At 44.8% G+C, this 21,897-nt stretch overlaps 2 protein-coding genes across 4 annotated transcripts in view; both read right to left on the reverse strand.

Moving 5' to 3' along the window:
• Positions 1–1,383: 1,383 nt before the first annotated feature.
• Positions 1,384–6,147, reverse strand: LOC141809543 (mitochondrial glycine transporter A-like). 2 transcript variants are annotated; one of them, XM_074696622.1, is made up of 9 exons: positions 6,100–6,147; positions 4,999–5,132; positions 3,325–3,426; positions 2,913–3,037; positions 2,506–2,590; positions 2,252–2,431; positions 1,978–2,146; positions 1,650–1,810; positions 1,384–1,546 (listed from the first exon to the last, which is right to left on the reverse strand). In XM_074696622.1, exons 3-9 carry the CDS (start codon positions 3,337–3,339, stop codon positions 1,424–1,426), a joined length of 858 nt encoding a protein of 285 aa, XP_074552723.1. In that variant the 5' UTR covers positions 3,340–3,426; positions 4,999–5,132; positions 6,100–6,147; the 3' UTR covers positions 1,384–1,423. The 2 variants fall into 2 exon arrangements, with proteins under 2 accessions (XP_074552723.1, XP_074552724.1); XM_074696623.1 differs by lacking the exon at positions 6,100–6,147 and having other exon boundaries at positions 4,999–5,409.
• Positions 6,148–6,378: 231 nt separating this feature from the next.
• The window catches only part of LOC141810121 (myosin-9-like), a 34,303-nt gene continuing 18,784 nt past the window's right edge, over positions 6,379–21,897 (reverse strand). The window contains exons 4-41 of one of the 2 annotated variants that reach the window (XM_074697469.1): positions 21,665–21,692; positions 20,983–21,076; positions 20,442–20,462; positions 19,087–19,179; positions 18,929–18,992; positions 18,707–18,805; positions 18,484–18,627; positions 18,294–18,389; positions 17,561–17,832; positions 17,265–17,438; positions 16,180–16,353; positions 15,958–16,072; positions 14,771–14,958; positions 14,522–14,643; positions 14,365–14,434; positions 14,119–14,279; positions 13,864–13,972; positions 13,639–13,770; positions 13,172–13,378; positions 12,951–13,088; positions 12,723–12,846; positions 12,465–12,636; positions 12,157–12,369; positions 11,927–12,071; positions 11,646–11,852; positions 11,411–11,515; positions 11,170–11,322; positions 10,842–11,090; positions 10,543–10,755; positions 10,248–10,460; positions 9,997–10,158; positions 9,780–9,908; positions 9,614–9,702; positions 9,412–9,535; positions 9,066–9,274; positions 8,448–8,556; positions 8,021–8,193; positions 6,379–7,920 (exon numbers count right to left, since the gene is read on the reverse strand). In XM_074697469.1, the coding sequence (XP_074553570.1) occupies positions 7,809–7,920; positions 8,021–8,193; positions 8,448–8,556; positions 9,066–9,274; positions 9,412–9,535; positions 9,614–9,702; positions 9,780–9,908; positions 9,997–10,158; positions 10,248–10,460; positions 10,543–10,755; positions 10,842–11,090; positions 11,170–11,322; positions 11,411–11,515; positions 11,646–11,852; positions 11,927–12,071; positions 12,157–12,369; positions 12,465–12,636; positions 12,723–12,846; positions 12,951–13,088; positions 13,172–13,378; positions 13,639–13,770; positions 13,864–13,972; positions 14,119–14,279; positions 14,365–14,434; positions 14,522–14,643; positions 14,771–14,958; positions 15,958–16,072; positions 16,180–16,353; positions 17,265–17,438; positions 17,561–17,832; positions 18,294–18,389; positions 18,484–18,627; positions 18,707–18,805; positions 18,929–18,992; positions 19,087–19,179; positions 20,442–20,462; positions 20,983–21,076; positions 21,665–21,692 (5,402 nt within the window). In that variant the 3' untranslated portion in view covers positions 6,379–7,808. The remainder of the gene's footprint in view (positions 7,921–8,020; positions 8,194–8,447; positions 8,557–9,065; positions 9,275–9,411; positions 9,536–9,613; positions 9,703–9,779; positions 9,909–9,996; positions 10,159–10,247; positions 10,461–10,542; positions 10,756–10,841; positions 11,091–11,169; positions 11,323–11,410; positions 11,516–11,645; positions 11,853–11,926; positions 12,072–12,156; positions 12,370–12,464; positions 12,637–12,722; positions 12,847–12,950; positions 13,089–13,171; positions 13,379–13,638; positions 13,771–13,863; positions 13,973–14,118; positions 14,280–14,364; positions 14,435–14,521; positions 14,644–14,770; positions 14,959–15,957; positions 16,073–16,179; positions 16,354–17,264; positions 17,439–17,560; positions 17,833–18,293; positions 18,390–18,483; positions 18,628–18,706; positions 18,806–18,928; positions 18,993–19,086; positions 19,180–20,441; positions 20,463–20,982; positions 21,077–21,664; positions 21,693–21,897) is intronic. The other variant, XM_074697471.1, reaches the window with a different exon arrangement.

The following is a 21,897-nucleotide window of genomic DNA, read 5'->3' on the forward strand; positions in this document are numbered from 1 at the left end:
TTCAGTCATAACAGACTAATCACGAAGCAACCTGCGGTCATAGACGATAAAGCTGATGCAGAAAACTGCAGTTCCTAAAGTGTCCACTTGAGCCAGAAGCACTGAAAACCCAAACAGCAACCTCAGGTCTAAGAATATGAGACAATGCTGAAGTGCTAAAATCTGCTGTTTCTCAAGTGTCCGCTTGAGACTGGCTCCAGAAGTACTGGAAGACACATACACACCAAGCCAGAAAAAGCCGTTTTCACAGCAGAAATTAACCTATATATAGCCTTGTTCAAAAATCGTCTCTTGTCTGAATTGCTAATTTCACGTTCAGCACACACTGCTCAGCTCACGCGACTTACGGGCGCCTGTGTGGAGACTTGAAGCCCGTGTCACTTCCAATATGGCTGCAATAGCCAATTTGCTTCAAAGTATGTTTCAGAAACAGGCTGGTGACATTGGGGGAGACTACGTCCATTAGTTGTACAGTCTGTGAAAACCCCAAACACACCCAACAGCAAAAATAAGCATATTTCCATCTTGGTTCAGAGCACAGTTTTGGCACTGGTAATCAATAGACTATTTTTACATCTTCAGCACAGGGGTTTATTTTTATACAACTCGTTTTTTGCAAAGCTATTAACCTTACAAGTTTCGTCCGTATAAGGGCACTGCTGACTTCACTAACAGGTGGGCATCATAGCTATTAGCAACAAGGCTAAAGGCCATTTACTTCTTGAGTTTTGGTCAACCAAAACTTAGGTTGGGTCAGCATTTCTAATATGGCAGCTGACGATGAGCTTCAAAACTCAGCTTCAGAAGCAGATCAGTGACGTCACAGAGACAACCTCTATGTTGTATACAGTCTGTGGTTGCCACGGAGAAGTTTTAAAACAAAGACAATCTCAATTAGGGGTCATTCCCTCTATGGGACAAAAAGGGGCTGAAGTTTAAAAAAACGTTAGTGCAATACAGACATTTTCTAGTGCTTTTACACTGACACACAGGCTAAAAATGCACCAGTCTTGAACAGTGACCTCTTTTCCCCCAGCTTTACCTCCTCATTATTTCATATTTCAATAGAAAACAGTTTTTTTACTGTGATTAGTCAGAAATAAAACACCTTGGTGGGATCTTATAAGACTGATAAGACGCCTCCAATTGTAGCTGCAAACTTCACAAAGCAGAAAAAATAGCTCCACGCAGCAGGAAAGCTCTGTCATGTTCCTGAGTGTCAGGACTGTCCACACAGCGACTTCTTCATAGCTTTTAGTTTTTGTGCATGTTAGTCATCTTAAACATAAAGTTTCAGCCTTCTTCCCGCTTCCGTCTGCGCCTCCTGCAGCAGTGAGATAATTTCACTCACTGGAGGTGAGTGAACCTCCCTCGTCTTCACTCTGTTCATCACATCCTTGGCCCTTCTTCTTGACTCTACGCCTCACGACTTCAGTCCCACCTGAGCCATCATCTGCTCATACACCGTCCACGCCAAGGCGGCCATCATGGTCCTCCTCAACGCCCGAGGAACTGCCCCCCTGAGGAAGCCCTGCAGTCCGTGCTCCTGTGAGGGAGAGGATGAAGCACAATGACATCATGTCCGACTTAAAACAGGGAGCAGGAAACAAAGTGAATGATGGAGTCACAGAGGTAGTTCAGGTAGTTACCATGTAGATAAATCTGACAGCCTCAGCTGTCTTCAGGTGTGGATTCACTTGGACGTGAGTTTTTACAACATCAGCCGGCTGAGTGATTAGAGAGGCCAAAATACCCGCCAGGACACCACAGCTGAAGTTAGCCAGGGGGGCTGAAGGAGATGTGCTGATTTCTAAAAGATATCCAGAACAGAAAATCATAAAATCAAGCATCAATAAAGAAGAGTTTGAGACTTACGCCTCAGTCATTTCTTATTCATTTTTGAATTTGAACGCTGTTTCATTTCTTTTCTAACATTTCATGCAGCTCTTATTGACAGCATGCTGTCTGCACACTCACCTTTGGGCAGGTGAGCCTTGGCCTGGCTGTAGAACATGACGTAGATCCCAGAGAAAGGAACGTCTCTTAGCAGAGTGGCCGTCAAACCGGAGAACAGAGCCGCAGGACCTTCAGTGCGACACACGCTACGCAGAGCCCCGATCACACTACCGTAGCTGTACCTGCCACACTGACACAGAAAGACATGCACACATACACAGTTAGTTTAAGTTAACACACCTCTGCTTTAAGTCTGTCACACCCCCACACACACTAAACTTCATCTCATTCTTACTTCATAGCGAGTTTTGATGACAGTGACAGGCAGCATGAAGACCCCAGCCACCGTACGGGCCCCTCCTCCCAGCAGCACGGCCTGCAGGGCCCCCGGGCTGCCGTCCTGGAAGAAGTGCTGCTTAAGAGAGTAGTAAGAGCTGAAGTAGATCCCCACTCCTGGGATGGTCCGGGCAAAAGACTGGAGGAGAGAGGGAAGAGTCAGAGGCTGCTGAAGATTTTTTTCAACACTTTCAAGGCAGAAGAGATCCTAACCGGTGAGATGCCTTTCCACAGGCCCAGCAGCTTTTCTGTTCGCACCACGCTCAGCAGCACGGTCACCATGCCCACTCTGCCAGAACTGAGGGGAAAACACAAGAGAAATAACAAATAAGATGTCATCCATGTGCTGCATGAAAGATTCTTCTTTTGAGTTTAGACTTAATGCCATAATAATTATATGTCACTTGATGTCATGTTAATGGGGCAAACATCTTGTTTTTCTGAGCTCTTAAACCCACACAGACTCACACACTCATGGACAAAACACTCGGTATCATTAGCACCCAAGTTCTGTGTGGGGTGGGGACTAATGTTGGGCTGAAATTTAGTTTTTTTATTTGAGATTACAGGAGAAGAAATAAAGGTTAAAGACATCCCTGTGTCTTCATGCATGGACTCACCCAGGCTGCATGCTGCTCTGCCGGGTCTGCAGGCGGGTCTTGATGAGGTCGAGAGGCTGGAAAAGCAGCGTGGAGCAGGTTCCACTGAAAGAGCCGCACATGAAGGCTTTGATCGCTGGGTGAGCCTGAGAGGGGACGGAGAAAGAGGAGGGACGGAGTTAAAGAGGAGAAGAGACAGAAGGCGACCGAGAAAGGTTTGTATGTAGTTTTTCTCATGCTGTAATTTTTTTGCAAACTGCAGTAAATTCAGCTATTATGTAACAACACATGGCTTCTTCTGCATGTCATGTCAGACTGAACCATGAAATAGGTCAGACTGCTGTTATCTCTGAGACACGATGCCCTGACCTCTACTTTTATCCTTCTTCTGCACAAACCTCATCAAGTTCTCACCAACATCCAAAAAACTCACCAGAGAAAGCTCCATACTTCTGCAGAACGATGACCGAGACCAAACAGAAAAAATAAATCAGCTTCCCTCGTCTTTCACTCTGCCGCTGAAACTCCTGCACACCTACAGAGACAGAAGGAGATGACTGAGCATGTGCGAGGAGCTGCTGTCTGTGTCAGGCTGTGGATGTTTGAACACACACATATTCAGAAGTCTAAACGTGCACACCGCCTGACTGAAGCAGCATGTTTCTTATTTGTGATCACCCGACACGCAGCACACGGCTCTTCATTAAGGAGCCAAAGATCAGTGTGCTGCATGTTAGGCTGGGTCTGCAAATAGGACAGCAGGACTTTCATGTGAGTTGATCCTATCACTTGATTTCATTTATGTGTCACACATAAATAATAAAACCTGCTTGAAGTAAAATGAAAACAAAATCAGAAATTTGAAACACAGATGAAGGTTTTTATGAATCCTGAGCTACGCTGTCCAACCAAAGACTTCCAATTCATTATTAGGTCTGCATAAAACTCCTTTAAGGACCACAATCCAACTTAAAATTTGTATTAAGAAGGTCATTTTATCCATTTTGTCTTCAAACTCAATGAGTAAGCCTCATCTTAATGTTTGTATACCTCATCATGAATAATTTCTGCAGATTTAACATCCAAGAGCTATCAGTTTAGGTGACTCAAAAAATCTGGTAATGGTTTGATTTTGTCCACATAGCAATAAGGCTTGATGAGTCTGATTTATGTTTTTTTTATTATTTTAAGTTTTGCTTCCACACCTTGCTTCATTTTAAGAGACAGCTGTGAAGCCATTCTGATTAAAACGGAGTGGCGCACAGAAGAAATACTAAAGAGTAAAATTGGTAAACAATCTGTTTTAAAACAAACTAAAGTTGAAGATAGCAACTTTTTCATAACTTGGGATTTAGCAATTTGGATCCTAAGCCAAAGCCTCTGCACCAGCTAGATGTAGACCAGATATCTCAGTTTACAGACTTTTTAAGACAAAGTTTTAAAGTTTAGAAACCTATATATATATTTTTTTTTTTATCGTAACGCAGAATAAGGCATTTTAACTGCTTCCCCCCCTCTTTATAGACTATGTAAGACTAGGTCCTGATCCAGAACTATGATTGTAGATGTGTCAGATGAGAACTTAAATATTGAAGAGCAGCTGATGTCTCTTTAATACACAGTTATAGATTTTTAAAATCTTTATAATTTTTGTGAAAGTAAGAAATGGAAACTTTGACTATTTTTTCATCAATAATTAGATCACTTTGGAACAGGTCCTTATCAGACACCCAAGGACCTTAACTTGTGAGATCTGGATCAAGGTAAAGTACAGAATATTTGGGGTGCAACAGAAGAATGACTGGAAAATAGAACACTTAAAAAAGAAAAAGAAAAAAGAAAACATACTTTTAATTACTTCTAATATGAGATTAAAGTCTGAAAAATGGAATTATGAAAGTCAAAATTTCAATACATGAAAAATTAATGTAACAAATAAATTCGCCCATTCACCGAAAATGTTTTCAGTGTCCCTAAATCTCGCTGTATTTGGTCGCTTATTCTAATAAAAGAATAACAAGTGACTAAGAGGCTATCCAAATGTGACACCAATGTACCAGATTTATCAAACTCCATAAAAATGCTCCGTGTGTAACTCTGCTCTCACCTTCCTCAGATCTTCAGCAGTGTAGAGAGACTGAAGCACACACAGATGTCACAGCTCTGCATCCGTACTTTCACCAACTGGAGCTGATAGTCCCAAAACGTTGACCTTTGACTGGTCCGTCGTAGACGAATTTTCTGCCCCAAAAAACAACAGAAAGAACGTTAAAGTCTTCCTGCTGTCAGTAATGAGTAAAGTAATGACACGCCTGGACTGCAGTTGACCCAGGTTAACTGAGCGGTGACGGTGAACGAATGAATAACCGTGAAGAAAAGGAGGGAACATTAGCAGAGAAGCCGGCACCTGTTTTGACGCATGCGTGTTATAACTGAAACAATGCCCCGCCTTTCTATGAGCTACTGGCTCCTGATTGGTCAAATGGTGATTGACTGTGAGACGAGCCCCGACATTGAAATAAATTATTGTCCCATTTATTTTTAACCACCTGATAAACAACAACCAGGAACTATAAAACCATGTCTTGTATATTAAAAACTACAAACACAAACTAAAATCAGACTGTTAGGTAAGTTGAGTCAATTGGTTTTACACTCAATATTGTAAATCCATCCAAAACTTATACAACCGTTTGCTGACGTGAAGTAATATTTAAAAATCAATTCTAATATACCACATTGAGTGGTGAAAAATGTATTCACAATCCAAACATTGCAAATAAACGCTTTCTGTTTCTCGGTAACCAAGTAATGACGTCAAGTATCTACATTTACCACGTCAATTATGTACATTCGATGGTTGTTATCACTTAAAAGTATTAATGCATTGTTTTGAATAAGGATCATGTTTATTTAATTTTATATCTATAATTTTTAGTAAGTAAGAATCAGTGAAAGAGTTTATATTTCCCTAAAAGGCATTCGAAAAGAAAGAAAGTATTCATTAACACTTTTTTTCTACTGACCTATTTCAAATAATTTCTTCTATTCTAATTCATAATTTGAGTCACAAATGAGCTATAGAGACAGAATAAAGTACTTTAGAAGCTGTACCATATGAGTTCATCATGCAAAGTAAGGTTATGACCAAACTAGAGGATGATATTTGCGATGAAAAAACTTAAGTATTACTGAAAAAATCTCTCACCCAGTTTCCATCCTCATCCTTGTTCACTGAGCTTTACTCTGGTGAAACTATTGTGAAACCGGTTCTAACTTGCTTGTGTTCTATTGCTCTCCTGCCCCCTGCTGGTGAAAACATGGCATTGCATAAACAACACTCTCCACACCAGAGGAGCCAAGATCTGGACTTCAGACCTGATGTTCCTCACCCCTTAACCTCTGTCTCAAATTGACTCAAAATTCTCTGAAAAACACAAACATCAGCATTAGAGGACAAAAATAAATGCAAAGGTGGGCTCGTGGAGCGGTTTAGAAAGCCTCTTTTATTGCAATTACACCAACATTTCACAACATGAGATCCTTACAGAGGTGCAGACAGACCAACACTACAGAAGAATTGTTGGAGATGCATTTCTTGTATTTCCATTTAAGTGCGAATAAAGTGATGGTTTAAATTCTGAGCTGTTATCTTTAAGAAACAACACATTTCCTCTCACTTCCCAGCAGTGTGAGCCAAAGCCGCCCCTGAGCACAGCCTGTGAGGGCTCATCATCTTCACATGCAGGTTTTTTGTACGCGCTTTAACCGTTTTAATCAACATGTCAGCATGAGTAGAGAGCACAAAGTCTGCAGTGAACAGGAATTCAACTCAAGTCCTCCCTCAACAAGCTGAGCTCTGAGAATACAGTGTGTGCTGTGAGTAATAAACAACCCCACCACCCCGTATAGACTCCACCTCAAACATTAACAAAACACTGATAGTGATGAACGTAAAATAAAAAAAAATATATCAACGCATGTCCAGATAAAAAGCCGACAGCCCTGCCTGGGAGAATTCAGATGCATTTAAGGCCTTAGTGTGTGTTGGCACTCTGAGCTCCTTCGTCCATGTTTTTAACTGAAGCACAAGAAGGCAGTGGTTTACATCAAGGCTTAAGTGTTTTTTTTTCTCTCAGTGCAATCTTAATTTCAGCACATTCACAATCAAATAAATGCCTTCAATATGCGTCAGAGTCCAATTTGTCACCTGAATTCTGCCTCTGATTTGATGTTGCTGCATGAAATGTGTGTGCATCACATTAAGCCCAAAAGCATAGCCACGAGTACTAACTGTAGCTAAATGGATAGAATACATTTCAGCATATAAACCTTCATTATAAACTGAGGCAAGAGCGCGAGCATAATAAACATGAAGCACTTCCATTTTTAACCATTATAAAAACGTCTGCATAAAATACATTTCTATAGATCGAGATATTACTTTGGTCCCCTTCCTGTAATCAGTCTTCATTTACCCATACTTCTTTCCTTGTTTTCTCTTTCTTCAATTAGAAAAATAGAGCCTACATCAGGACTATTCATAATTGGAATGTTTCCTTAAAAAAATATCCTTTTCTTTCTTTATTTTTTTCCCAGAGAATGAAAATGAAGCAAAAGAAACACAAATTTGGCCCAAAAAAGATTTTTGTTTGCGTGTTGTCAGCATGGTGATTGTCCCAGTTTACTGGCTTCTGAGTGTGTTTGTGTCAGAGTGTGTTAAGAATGCATAGATTGTCATGTTGTATTGATCAGACTGTCCACCTGTCTTTAGTTTAACGGCATCCTTATCTTTGTGTTCCTCTGCGGTCAGTTGCTTCAGTGATGTGAGATCTTGTGATTTGGGGGTCTGTGTGTGTGTGTGTGTGCATATGTGTCTTATGCAGTTTTTCAGGAGTCGAGCAGCTCTGTGGCTCTTCATTCAGGTTTGGGCTCGGAGGTCTCGCTCTTCGGCTCACTCTCCTCGTCGCTCTCGACGCCTGAGGCACGGGGGACGGTGCGCCGCATGATGAAGGGAAGATCACCGCGTCTGCAAAATTAGAACATCATAGAAATATTAAAGCTCCTGACGAAAGACAGAGAAGATAAAAAAATTGAAGCTTCAGCGACTTCATGGCTCCTCTCCTCACCTGAGCTTGCTCTTGAGGGAGGTGACTTCACGGTTCATAGCGTCTGCAGACTCAGTGGCGTCCTCCAGCTCTCTCTGCAGCTTCCTTCGGTTGGCGTTTGCTCTCTGAGCCTCTTCCTCAGCCTCCTCCAGCTGACGCTTCAGCTGCTTCATGCGAGAGTTCAGCTTGTCCGCCTGCAAGTTAGCGCAAACGCATTCAGAAAAGAGCTCAGGTGATCATCATGCAACTGTCTTGGTGTGCGTACTCCAGCGTTTTAAGGCTCATTGACAGATCTGTGTGCATGTGCATCGATTTCACAACTGTCTCAAGACTTCTCAGTTTGTATTGTTCACATGTTCCTCTGACCAAGACCTAAATCTAACCACAGATAATCAGAAACCGTCTGATGGGTTTGATCTGAATGATGATAATGATAAAAACCTCTCACCTGGTCCTTGTACTGCTCCGTGTTGCGTCTCTCGTCGTCCACCTGCAGGATGACTTCCTTCAGCTTCTTCTCTGTGCGTCTCACCAGCTTGGTGGCTCCCTGTCTCTCCCTGAGGTAAGGACACCACAAAAGTCAGACTGAAAACATTCATTTTATACTTTTAACAGTGAGCTTTCCTTTATGGCTTTTAACCAACCATTACTCTGGGTTTCTGTGGTTCTTTTCTGTAGGTCTTATTGTTTTGTTTTTAAGTTGAAAAAGAGTAGAAGAAGAAACACTGATCTAAAAATGTTTCATCACATGAAGTTTCAGAGCATGTGAGCAGAGTCGAGCAGTACATTCACATTCGCTCCAAAAATATGTGCATACGTGTTTATGAAGCCTCAGACCTCAAGTAGGTGGGCGGTAATAAAACATTTGTACTCAGATACTGTACTTAAATAGATTTTGGCCTAGATTTGGGCGTGCATCAGACTCTTGTTGTGAGAGGAAATGCGCAAAAGTTGAGCAGGACAGTGCCCCGCTTCGCTTCCCCATTCATAAAAAAACCCTCAGCTCCACTACCCGCTCGGCCTACATGCTCTGTAGGTTTTATGTTTTGCGTGCAGTCTGTCCCACCTGGTCTCCATGTCCAGCTGCTCCTCCAGCTGAGCGATCTTGGCCTCCAGAGCAGCCATGTTGGCCTTGTACTTGGATTTGACTGTTCCCTCCAGTTCTTGCAGCTTCAGTTTGAGCTCCTTGTTCTGACGCTCGAGCTGAGCACGAGCTCCTTCCACACGCTGGGAGCTGCTGCGCTCTGCGGTCAGCTCCACGTTCATCTGGTCAGTCTGTAGAAAAACAGAAACTCACAAATCAGACATTTGATGGGGAGGTGTATGGATTACCTCTAATTACTTTGATTTCAAAATAAAACTCCAACTGTTTAGGTGGATTGTAAACAAGCAGCTGTTGTCTGCTCACTGACCTGAAGCATTGCCTTCTTCAGCCTGTCATTGACCAGCTCAGTGTTGCACTGCTCCTCCTCCAGCTCCTCCTCCAGCTGAGCGATACGAGCCTCCAGCCGTCTCCTCTCCTCAGCAGCCTGAGCGCTGAGAGGGAGAAGGAAGAAGTGAGGAGATGCAGCAGTCTAATTTTTTTGTGTTAGTAAAGTGAGAGGGGTGTCTTACTTCTTGGCGGCCTGGTTGTTGATCTCATCCTGCAGCTCGTCTCTCTCCTGCTGGGCCTGTCTCTTTGCTCGCTCTGCAGCTGCCACCTCCTGCACGAAAAGACAGGAGTGAGGAGTGTGGAACAGAGGCAGAAGAACAGAGATCATCCTTAAAAAAAGAATCTGACCTCCTGCATCTGGAGCATGTCCGCCTCCATGCCTTTCAGCTTCTTCTCTGTCTCCTTGCTCTGAGCTAGGATCTCCTCTCTGGACATGCGAGTGTCCTCCAGCTCCCGGATCAGATCCTTCATCTGAGCCTGCGGAGTCAGAGGATTCAGTCAGACTGGACACAAGCTTCACGGTCTGTCTCAGCATTTCAGTAAAATTCTAGCTTTTTGGACTAACTTGGAGCTTCCTCAGCTGTTTCAGCGCCTCATCACGGTTCTTGTTGGCCATGTCGATGCCAGCTTCCAGCTCCTTCAGGTCCAGCTCGAGCTTCTTACGAGCGGCCACAGCTGCAGAACGCTGCTTCCTCTCGTCCTCCAATTCCATCTCCATCTCTCTCACCTGCACGTTGAATAACAGACACGTCACACTGGGACTAAAAGTACACCTATAAGCGGAGTTGTTATCCATGCACTTCATCCTCTCTGTACCTGTTTGATCAGCGACCTCTTCTTCTCCTCTCCCATCTCGTCGCGCCCTGCCAGGTCTCTCTCATACTGAGCCTTCATGGCCTGCATGTTGACCTCCAGGCGCAGCTTGGCATCCTCTGTGGCCTGCAGTTCATCCTCCAGCTCCTCCAGCTGAGTCTTCATCTCCTCCAGCTGCTGCTCCATCGAACGTTTGGCCTTCTCCAGCTCGTGAACCTGCAAGGATAAAACAGAGAGGTGAGTGATGAAGAGGAACGATATGAGAGAAAAGAACAAAAACCACTTTTTCCAGACTTACATTCTTGCCAACGTCATCCTTAGAGGACACAAGGTCCTCCATTTCAGCACGCAGAAGTTTGTTGTTGCGGTCCAGTTCTTCTTTGATATCCATGAGAGAGTCGAGTTCACGGGTCAGAGCCAGCGCTCGGGTCTCTTTCTCTCTGGCCTCGGCCTCAGCTCGGTCACGCTCCTCTGCATAGCGGGCAGAAATGTTCTTCTCCTCAGCCAGCATCTACAGAAATTGAGGATGATGGTTACAGTGAAATCATTCCTGTCAGACATCAGCTTCTGATCAACCTGTGCTGAGGTTAAACTCACCTGGTCGAACTTTTTCTGCTTCTTCTCGAGGTTGGAGACAAACTGTCGCAGGTGGTCCTGGTCCACCACCATGTCGTCCAGCTCCTGCTGTAGACGTGTCTTGGTTTTGTCCAGCTTCTCATAGGCAGCACATTTCTCCTCCATCCTCTGGTTTGCGCCCTCCAGTTCCCTCTGGAGCCTCTTCTTTGCTTCTTCAGCGCTCTCCAGGCAGCCAGAGTCCTGCTCCACCTTCTTCCTCATCTCTGCGAGCTGCGAGGACAGAGATGGTGTCACCGACTTGCCCTCAAACTGCCGACACACTCAAGACACGTTTGGACGTTTATCTCACCTGAGCCTGCACCGTCATCAGCTGCTTCTCCACGTTTCTCTTGGCCTCCTCTTCCTCCTCCAGCTGTTCTCTCAGGTTGTTCTGTTCGTCCTCCAGCTGGCGCACACGACTGCTCTGAGACAGTTTCTGGCGCGTCTCTTCTTGGAGTAACTCCTGTTATCAACATGAAGCAGAGCATTTAGTCACACAGCTTTTAGATGTCACATTCTGTGGTTCGATGTTGGAGGTTTCATCCACGTACCTGAACATCCTGCAGCTGGGACTCCACAGCAGAGCAGTCTTTGGTTGCCTTGATGGATTTGCTCTCCACATCATTCAGCACAAGGCTGACAGTTTCCAGTTCAGCCTGCAGTCACAAAACAACTCATGAGCCTCTGAGTGGAATGAAAACCTCATCTACTTGTGTCCAGTCTGCACAAATGGTGGTTTGTTAGCGTGTCGCACAAAGAACAGAAAGTCTTGTTTTAAAGCCGTACCTGTGTTTTTGCCAGTTTCTCAGCCAGCTCCAGCCTCATGCGCTCACTCTCTGAATGTTTGAGCTGCAGCTCCTGAACCTGGGCTTCAGCCTTCTTCCTGCGATGCTCTGACTCCCCCTTACCCTGACTCAGAGTCTGCAGCTCGATGGCCAGCTCGTTCCTCTCTGATTCCAGGGCCTGCTTTGCCTTCTCCATGGACACTTTGTTCTGCAGGTAGAGATCACAAATTTGAGTTTGCAGCAGTCAGATGTGCATTATGAAGGACAGGAGAATAGATTTACCCTCTTAGCCTGCTCCAGCTGCTCGTTGAGGTCATCATAGGCCTGGCCGTGTTTCTGGCGGATCTCTTGCAGCTGCTGCTCGTGGACTCTGGCTTCATCATCCAGAGTTTTCTTAAGCTGTGCCACCTCAGTCTCACGCTTTGTCCTGAGTAGGAAGAGCAGGAATTAATCCGTGCACAGACTGACCAGAGGTTTGACTGTCCCAGCAGCTGTCAGAGCAAAATCTCTACCTGAGCTCCTGCTGAGCAGCAGTGGAGTCCAGAGTGTCCTCCAGCTCAGTCTTGAGAGCCTCCAGCTCTTCTCCCAGGTCCCTGCGGTGCTTCTCTGCCTTGATGCGAGACTGCTTCTCCAACTCCAAGTCCTCCTGCAGTTCAGAGATCTGAGCCTCCAACTCACGGATCTTCTTCTGGGCCAGGTTCTTCTGGGCTGCCTCCTCCTCCATCCTGCAGGGAGAGGCAGGTCAGGAAAAATAAGTACTAGTGGTCAGGGTTAAAAACAATGACTCAAACAGAGAAGTGTAGATGCCTTTCACACAGACCTGGCCAGAGCTGCCTGGAGCTCTTCCTCCTTCTTGGCCAGTTGGGCACGAAGCTCAGCAATCTGCGCCTGCAGCTCAGCAATCTGGTCGTGAACATCAGTGAAGTCGCCCTCCAGTTTACGGCGGTTCTTTTCCAGCTCCTGGCGTGCTTTCTCCTCCCTGCGCAGGCGGTCTGACAGAATAAAAAGAGAGATTATAACCATGGGAAAAGAAAGGAAACTGTGGGGACTCTGAAGATCTATCCTGTTCTCTTCCTACCCTCCAGGTCTGTGATCATGGCCTCATGTTTATTCTTCAGTTTCTGCAGACTCTTGGATTTCTCCTCTTCCTCGGCCAGGTTGGTGGTGAATTCAGAGATCCTTTCCTCCAGCAACTTCTTTTCCTGTGATCATCAACGAGGGAAAATAAGTAAGTAAAAATGGTTTAAGCTTTTCAGAGGCAGATCGTAAAGAGTTCAACTCAGAGGTTAAGTTTTTTCAGCCTTACCTTGTTCAGTTTGTTGTTCTGGTCATCCAGAACCATAACGTCCTCCTCGATCTTCTTCACCTTGGCCTCCATGGTGACCTTCTCCAGCTGGAGCTTCTGCCTGGCTGCCTCCTCCTCGTCCAGCTGCTGCTCCAAGTCCTGTTAGGCGTTGAAATCAAACGGTAAGTTTTGTTTCAGACGCTCATCTAAATGAGCCAGTTTTTTTTTTTTTTAATACTCACAGAAATATTTTGCTGCATCTTCTTTTTCTCTGAAGACAGCTGCGAGGCGCGCTCCTCCTCCTCCTCCACTCGGGCCTCCAGGTCGTGAAGAATCTCCTCCAGCTCCTGCTTCCTGGCAGCCAGACGAGCTCTCATCTCCTCAGCCTCAGCACAGAGTTCTGTTTCTGCCTGGAGCTGCTCCTGCAGGGCCATCTTCTCGGCACCCAGCTGTGAACAGAGCGAGGAGATTTATTAATTATCTGCCAGAGTTTAATCGAGGACAAAGTGCTTCTTCAAAACTCAAACAAAGCAACCTTCTTCACTTTCCAGAAGTTAATTCTGGTCCTTTTAAACCAATCAGAGCAGAGAAAGGGTGGATACATCAATTCTTTATCAAACACCTCTTACACAAAGTCTGTACAGATGTGCCAAGATAGAGCATGTCTTTGTTTACCAACACTTTTTTTTACTAAAATAAAAAAGTTCACCTGCTGCTGTTTTTCTTCCATTTCCCGGAGCTGCTGCTCGGCATACAGATGCTTCTCCTTCACCTTTGTCAGCTCTTCATCCTTGGCCATCATCTCTTCCTCCTGCCTGCTGACCTGAAGCAGAGGCTTCACCTGGGGTAGGAAAATGTGTGAGGAAAGACAGTGTCAGAGAAGGATGAACAAAGGTTGAATTATTGGTTAATTATCAAGAAGACAAGCCCCTACTTTAGTGAAGAGCCTCCACCACTGCCAGTTCCTGAGTTTCAGATAAGCGGCACAGTTCCTCTGGATCACCTTCATGGCAGTCAGCTGCTGCTGTCTCTTGGCGAAGGCCCTATGAAGTAATTTGAGGCAAAATCAGTCATCGATTCTGAGTAAAACCTGGACATTTCGGACAGTTTTCAGAATCATTTCCTTTTCTGAGTTGAACAGGATCCTGATTCAAACCAAGACGTAAAGACGGAGTTGGTCTTCACTTACTTGCGGGCGACGTAGCCTCTACACCAGGCCTGGAAACTGATGATGATGTCTGTGATCTTCATGTCCCTCTCCTCTTCCAGGTGAGCCAGGACTCCGGCTCTGAAGAACACTTTACTCTGGCCGATCCTGAACAGGTTGGGATCCAGCTCCAGGCTTTTGATCTGACAGGAGGAAACGTACAGATCAGCCACACCACAGAGGGATTGGGTGCTGTCGAGCTCAGCTGAAAGTTAGCAGACACCTTACCATGAGGACGCAGGCCTGTTTCCCGTCCATGAAGCCTTTGGGGATGGCGTTGGGAGTGAGGATTTCATACCTGAGAGAAGCAGGTGACAGGTTTTAGATTTTCTGAAACATACAGAACAGTGAAGACGAACAGGTAGATGTACTCAGATTCTGTCACCTCTGTCTGAACTCCTGGAAGACGATGCGGTTGGGGAAGCCCTGTCTGCAGATACGGATTCCCTCCAGCACTCCATTACACCTCAGCTGGTCCAGAACCAGGTGGGGGTCCAGTTTACCAGCCTGGGAGAGACAAATAAAAACCTCAGGTTAGCAAATGAAGTATGGCAACAGAGATAAACTCATTTATGTTAAGATTAAAATGGATTAAAACAAGGGGAGTTAAACTCCACCGTCTGCTCTCACATACCTTTTTCTCGTGGTTGGGGATGATGCAGCGCACAAAGTTGGGGTTTGTGTTCCTCAAAGTGGCCATGAGTTTGGACAGCTGCTCTTTGTACAGCTGGCCCACAGTGCGGAACATGCCCTTACGAGTCTTAAAGGCACCGGTCTCGCCGGACATGCCGGACACCTTATCCAGGCCCACAATGCGGTCCACTGAGAGAGGAGGAAACCAGAGAGAGAAGGAAACGGAGATGCCGTGTTAGAAGCTGGAGGTCTTTGTTCTTAAACTGAAATATTCAACCAGGACAACTCAAGCCAAATGCACGACATAAGGAGGATGGACATGACCATTTTCTCTCCACTTCTCTTGCTCCAAAGTTCATGAAACCAGGACCAGTGAGACGTCACACAAACACCAAGTGAACAAGGGGAGGGGGCAGGGATCAGAGGTCAGATGATAGAGTGGGTTACCAAAAAAAGCAAGTGAAGCGTGGAGAGATCACACACCATAACGAAATAAAAACTCAGTGCAGTGGGTGGAGAGGACCAGTCAGCTGATCACGCTGCTGGTCTGTAAGAGAAACTATGTGTGACTGTTTACAGTACGCATGTTTGTGTGTAAGGAAGGTGAGGAACTTTGGCGGTTGCAGTGGGCATGTATGTTTCTAACGGTGATCAAAAAAACCAAACCAAACCCATGCAGTATATACCCATTGCTGCAGTACCCATGACCAACACCAGGGGTCCCCAAACAACGCTATTACAAAGAGGGAGAGAAGGAGAGCATCAGGTGGAAGATCACAGAAACAAATGCTTACACAAAACTGAATCTGAACATTCAGGAAAAAGAGGACGCAGGACAGACGTTTGTCTTCACACACAGCAGGAGGAACAAAAGAAAAAGAAACCCGGTCACCTGAGTCTGAATGTAGGAAAGGAAAACGCTGATAAAAATAAGCTTTCTGACTTTTCTGCATATCTGAGACCCCGTAACAGAAAATAAAGACACACAAGAACGGGACCAAACGGAGGTAAAAATGGATGGAAACAGCACAAAGGTAAACACAAAGGTTGATATATCAGACAATAGAAAGAGAGAGAAAAAAATATGAAACAGAAAACAGGAACAGGAAGAAAACATGAAATATATTCCAGTTACGAGCACCGTGATTCCTCTATCACCTCGCCAGGCAAACATCCACACAAACTCACCATCTTTCCAGAGCTCAGAAACAAACTTGTCGGTGGACTGGTTGAGCAGCGTGGCCACGTTGTCATTGAGGGGATCCATGTTCTTCATCAGCCACTCGTCAGCCTTGTAGTCCACCTGAGGATGGAGAGTAGGTTACTCTCTGTTTGACTCACAAACCTTTGGCTGTAACTGTAAAAGACTAAAGCTGGGTGCAGATCTTTGTATCAAACGAGCAGGTTCACCTTGCCAGCGTAGTGGATGATGCAGAAGTCAGCTTCGTCCTTCAGTTTCTTGGGCTTGAAGAACTTGGGGTGGTTGCCCTGCTCCTGGAGCACTTTCTCCACAAAGCTCTTGTCTGTGGCTTTTGGGAACCAGCACTCTTCATCCAGCAGAGCGAGGATACCAGGGGGGCTGGCCTGGACATGGACGAGGGAGAAGATGTTACAGCACGACTCAGAAAACCTTACGCCGCAACACACACCCCACCAGACAGGAACCTGAGCATTTCCTGGATAATTTAAGGAGGTGGAAAATTTTATCACATCTCTGGGGCGCAGATGGCCTGGCGGTTTAGGTTGCGCCCCATGAGGTTCCCCCTTGGCGGTCTGAGTTCAAGTCCAGCCTGTGGCCTGTCACTGTCCTCTTTTCTATCATTAAAGGCATCGAAAGCCATCAAAAATGATTTCACAGCTCAGCGTGCTCCGCTTAAAAGAGATAGTAGAATAGTTTAAAATGCTGAAAACTCATGTGCGACCACTGCTTGTAGCGTTTGTACAGCCCAACTTCATGCAAAAATGTTATCAGAAGTCTGAAAGAAAAGGGATCAGATAAAGTCGGGGTGAAATATTTTTGCCTTTTGGATTATTTGAGGAAACTTTAAAGAGTAAAAAAAAAGTACAGAGAGGAAAACTCCTCCAGCAGAATTGATTTAAGACAGTCAACAGCACAGTTTGTAGTCAAACTTGTTTCTGTTTTTCTTGTTTGTACTTTGCAAATGCTTATTTAACCCTTCATTGAATTTTTTTTTTTTTTTACAAAAATCAACTGGGTCCGAAATTAATTCATCAACAACATAACAAGAGGTTATGCGTGCCTGTGTTTGGCCACTTGCACAGTGGAATTGGTGACTCTCACCAGCCAGACTGGTTCCTCAGCTGTGCCTTAAATGCTTCATCAGCAGCTTAAACAGCCCTCAAATTCACTGCATCACCTCACTTCAAGGGAAGCTCCGCAGCGCAGATTTTACATACCTCCTTACTGAAAGAAAAACTGATCATCTGTTGGTTTTTACAGACTGAGACACACAGCATGAGACATTTGAACTCACGGGTTTCTCGATGAGCTCGATGCAGGGCTGCAGATCCAGGCCAAAGTCGATGAAGCTCCACTCGATGCCCTCCCTCTGATACTCCTCCTGCTCCAGGATGAACATGGTGTGGTTGAAGAGCTGCTGCAGCTTCTCGTTGGTGTAGTTGATGCAGAGCTGCTCGAAGGAGTTCAGCTGGATGACACAGGAGGAGATTATTAGATCATAATCACTCTGTAAAGCTGGTTTCATGGTTGTTGACTGATAGTACTTCAAACAGTGTTTTCCAAACCATTAAACTGGCTCCAGCTACTCACTTCAAAGATCTCAAAGCCAGCGATGTCCAAGATGCCAATGAAGGACGCTCCCTGTCTCTTGGTCTTGTCGAGGGCCTTGTTGATCCTCATGACCAGCCAGCGGAACATCCTCTCGTACGTGGCCTTGGCCAGGGCCTCCACAGCAAACTCTGCCTGCTCCTGGGTCTGAGCCTTCTGCACGTAGTCTCGGCCTACTTTGATCCTGGGGGACAGGATGGCCCTGGTGAAGTCTGTGACGTTCATGCCCATGAGGTGGCACACTTTCTGGGCGGCTGTTGCAGGGAGAAGAGGAGAGGGTTCAGAATAAATTAACAACAAATGACAAAAGGATCGTGAAATACTTTTCTGTGATGTCGACATTTGTACATGGGGTACGAGAAATGTACCCAACAGTAAATCAAAACATGTCAATGCTGACAGGATATTTCAGGGTGAACACCCAGCAGCTGTAGCTCACATTCTTCTGCAGTCGTCTCTCTGTAATAACTCTCAGTGACACACCGTTGTCCTGGTGCGCACCTGTAGCCGTTACTTATTTTTAAATGTTTCGTAACCACTGCGCTTATGTTGGCAGTTTTAAGCACAAGGTACCAATTAAGTCTGTGACACAAGCTGTTTGATGATGTTTACGATATAATGCAGAAGCTAGTCAAGGATTTTTCTATAATCATCATTGTAAACGCGGTTGAAGTCAGCTCTGATGTCAGGTACTGAAGCTTGAAGTCTGACTTACTGGTGTTGTCTGGGATGGAGGCCTGGTCCGTGTGACGCTCCTTCTTAAAGGTCATGTTACCGAGCTGCAGCACAGAGGACACCACCCTCAACAAACCTGCATTAAACAGAGCACACAGAAGCATTAACACGGCTTGATGCTCCCATCAGTGGCAGGAAGTAAAAAGAGAGTCTCTTTCTGTCTGGAGTACCTATCTGCTCTTCCTCTGGGATGCTCATGATCCTCATGGCCTCCATGGTCTCCACAAACATGTCCTTGTCCTGCTGTCCAGGGATTGTCACGTTCCCGTTTGAAAGGAAACGGTAGTTGTTGTAATTCTCAAGGAGGAGTTCATCTGTGGGAGAAAAAAATCCCTGAGTGAGCCAAATCAATTAATCCCTAAAAAAATGATTTTTATGTAGTGTGTCACTCACTGCGCAGCTTGTCTCCAGCTCCCGTCAGCATGTAGTAAAAGATATGAAAGGTCCTTTCATCTTTGGCTTGTCGGATGGCGCGAGATTTCTCCAACAAGTCTAGTGGTCAGTGTGTCAAGGAGATGTTTTCTGATACTTTCACTGACAAGAAGTCCTGCGGTAAATCAAAAACAACCTCAAAGTCTTCTTCAACTAATAAAGCAACATCACCATCAAGGATACAAGTCTCAATGTTGGCACCAACGATGTAACCGTTGACATCAAAGTTGATCCTGATGAATTTTCCCTAAGAGGAGAAAAAAAGCATTTTAAACATGTATGTTGAACAGAGCACGATGACAAAGCTAATGTGATTCTGCAGATGTGGTGCTTAATCTTACAAATCTGGAGGAGTTGTCATTTTTGACCGTCTTTGCGTTTCCAAAAGCTTCCAAGATGGGGTTAGCCTGCAGCAGCTGCTTCTCCAGCTCCCCCTGGTGGTAATAAAAACAAGAAAAACACAACAAGGCGACTTTTAAAGCAGCCTCTCGGTTTGATCACTATGAGACGCTTTTAAATCAGGACAGTCCCCATGGATTCAGATCTGACAAAACCTTGAATCAATAAAATGTGGCGCTGACTGCGAGGCATCATGAGAACCCCACATCAAGATCTGTTGTTCATTTACGAGAAAGACACTTCACGGTGAGTGACTGATTATTCTGCGCTGTTTGAAAAACATGCTGACAAAGCCGTATGTGTTTATTTACCCGTGAGGTACTTACATCTGAGGGGGAGGAAAAGCACGGAGCACACACACCATTTAAACAAAAGGCAAGAGAAATGGGATACAAAAAAAAAATAAACCTACATTTACCCCACACTTACACACACACACACACAACATGATGTTAGTGCCAAAACCTGCAAACACCACAGAGACCCTGTGACCCATCACCTGTTACCCCAGTGAACACACAAGCACGAAGGAGACACGAAGACATGGCCTGAGAACCTACAGCTGACCTGAACCTTTTTCTGCAACTAAAAAGCACGATGAGTTAGCCGAGCATTTTTTTTGACACTTTTCTTTTTAAAAAACAGTTCAAAGAGGCTCAGCTTTTTTACTTTTGTTGATCCTCTTCTGTGTTTGTCACTCAGTCTGCTATAAAGTGTTTGTCTGAGAACCCAGGATTGACAAAGCTAAACTTTTAGAAAACCCCACTAATGATCTTCAACTTGACGCTTAAAAGTCAAGGTTTGAATCTCTTTAAAAGTATATCTTAAGGAAAATCTGGGTATGAGATACTACAATCCTGCTTCAAATGTAAATTTCTGAAACAGTACACACACGTACACACATATACGCTGCTGAAATTCTTTTGGCACAAAGAAAGAAAAAAAAAGGCGCTTAACTTTGGAGCAGCAATACAAATAATGAGAAATTCAACCAGACAAATGTTTGAAACCATGAAACAGAAAAAAAGGTTGCTGTGCTTTTGCAGCAACGACCCCTCCCCTCTTATCCTTTCATTGTCTGGGTGAATTTTTCACAGGAACACATAAGGCTGCCACTGATCTGCAAACAAACTTCCTCCAGACTTCCCATTGGCCGACAAAACACGTCCCCTCTGCCCTCGATACAAAGTGACTCCCACAACAACGAAGCGCTCCAGCAGGGGAGGAAGGGAGGAGAGGAGGAGAGGAGGATGAAGGTGAGGGCGGAAGCAGAATGGAGGGAGAGAAGTTAACTCACATGTGACAGGACCGAGCTGTTCTGTTGATGGGATGAGAGAGAGATACAACAACCTCAACAAGGGATGATAGATGTGGTTTTCATCAAACCGCACTCATGTTGCATCTATCACACAGCTGGTAGGACAGAAAACAGCAGTGCAGGTTTTCCAGCTCAGACTGACGTCACGGCTCAGCCACTGTAAGGGTTTTATTTTTCATGAGCTGATGCAGAAAATCAGCAAAAACAAACAATACATAAAAGCTGGCCTCTGGTCTGCGTGACACGTCAGGGCCTGAGCCTTTAAAGCTGCACTCCTATTTCCATCTCTCTGTGGGACTTTTCTTCTTTTTCAACCCTTTTTCCTTTGTTGGAAGTTCGGATGTATAGGAGAAGAACTTCTGCTGTTACAATGCAATAGTGTTGATAATAAATGACAGTGAAAAACAGCCGATTGTATGGGGAAAATAACGTTTCTGTTAAATGAGAGCAAAAGTGACAACAGGGTGAGTAAAGGAGAGAGGAACGAAGAGAGATGTCAGAGGATTAGAGATGAACTCACCTGGTCTTTCTTGGTCTTGTGGGAGGAGGCCACATGAGCCAGGTACTGGATGACTTTTTTGGTGTTTTCCGTCTTACCAGCACCAGATTCTCCGCTGCAACAGAAGAAAACAGCAGCGAAAGGATTGTTTTAGAGATGTGGAGGAATGATTCAGCTGGCTTTATTCACCAACATTTTTATTTAACTTGTTCAAGAAAGTTTCTGAGGGAGCAGATTTATGACGCCGCTCTGAAACAAACATCTTTTGGTTTGAATGTGTGTTCTTTAACTGATGGATGCCATGTCCTCGTAGGTTTGAAGCTTGTTCCCGATTAGCAGGGGAAACTCATCCAATGACCGTAAAAGAGCATGAAGCTGTGGTGCTGTGTGCACACATCCAGAATTAGACAGGGAGTGCAGATTTTACTTTGCAAAGCCATGAGAGTCTGCTTCTGAGAACACTCTGTAGCTGTCTGTCCAAACTCAGTGCATGCACATTAAAAGCTAATTTTCAGCCCTGTGTTTGCATTTCTAAGATCATATAAGGATGCAGAATTTAGACTGACAAATTAGCCAACATCTGTGCTTCAGTATATCTCATTCATTTGGTATGATCTCCAGTGTTTCAGCCAGATTCTAGGAGAAAAGTGTAACTTAATATGTTTGGTGAATGAGGCTGATCTGTGCTGAAAGTGAAACTCACGTGCAGAGGATAGACTGGTCTTCACGATCTGCAAAGAAAAGAAGCAAAAGATGATTTAGAACAGGGGTGGCCAACCTGTGGCTCGAGAGATAGATAGATAGATAGATAGATAGATAGATAAAGAGCTGCATGTGGCTCTTTGCCTTTCGGTGTGCAGCTCTTCAATCCATTCATAAAAATACATATGTATATATCAGGGCTGCAGCTATCGAATATTTTAGTATTCGAGTATT

Source organism: Halichoeres trimaculatus, unplaced genomic scaffold (assembly GCF_033239565.1).
Source record: "Halichoeres trimaculatus isolate MK-OKI-2021-1 unplaced genomic scaffold, fHalTri1.1 fHalTri1_scaffold_20, whole genome shotgun sequence".
NCBI classification, from domain to species: domain Eukaryota; kingdom Metazoa; phylum Chordata; class Actinopteri; order Labriformes; family Labridae; genus Halichoeres; species Halichoeres trimaculatus.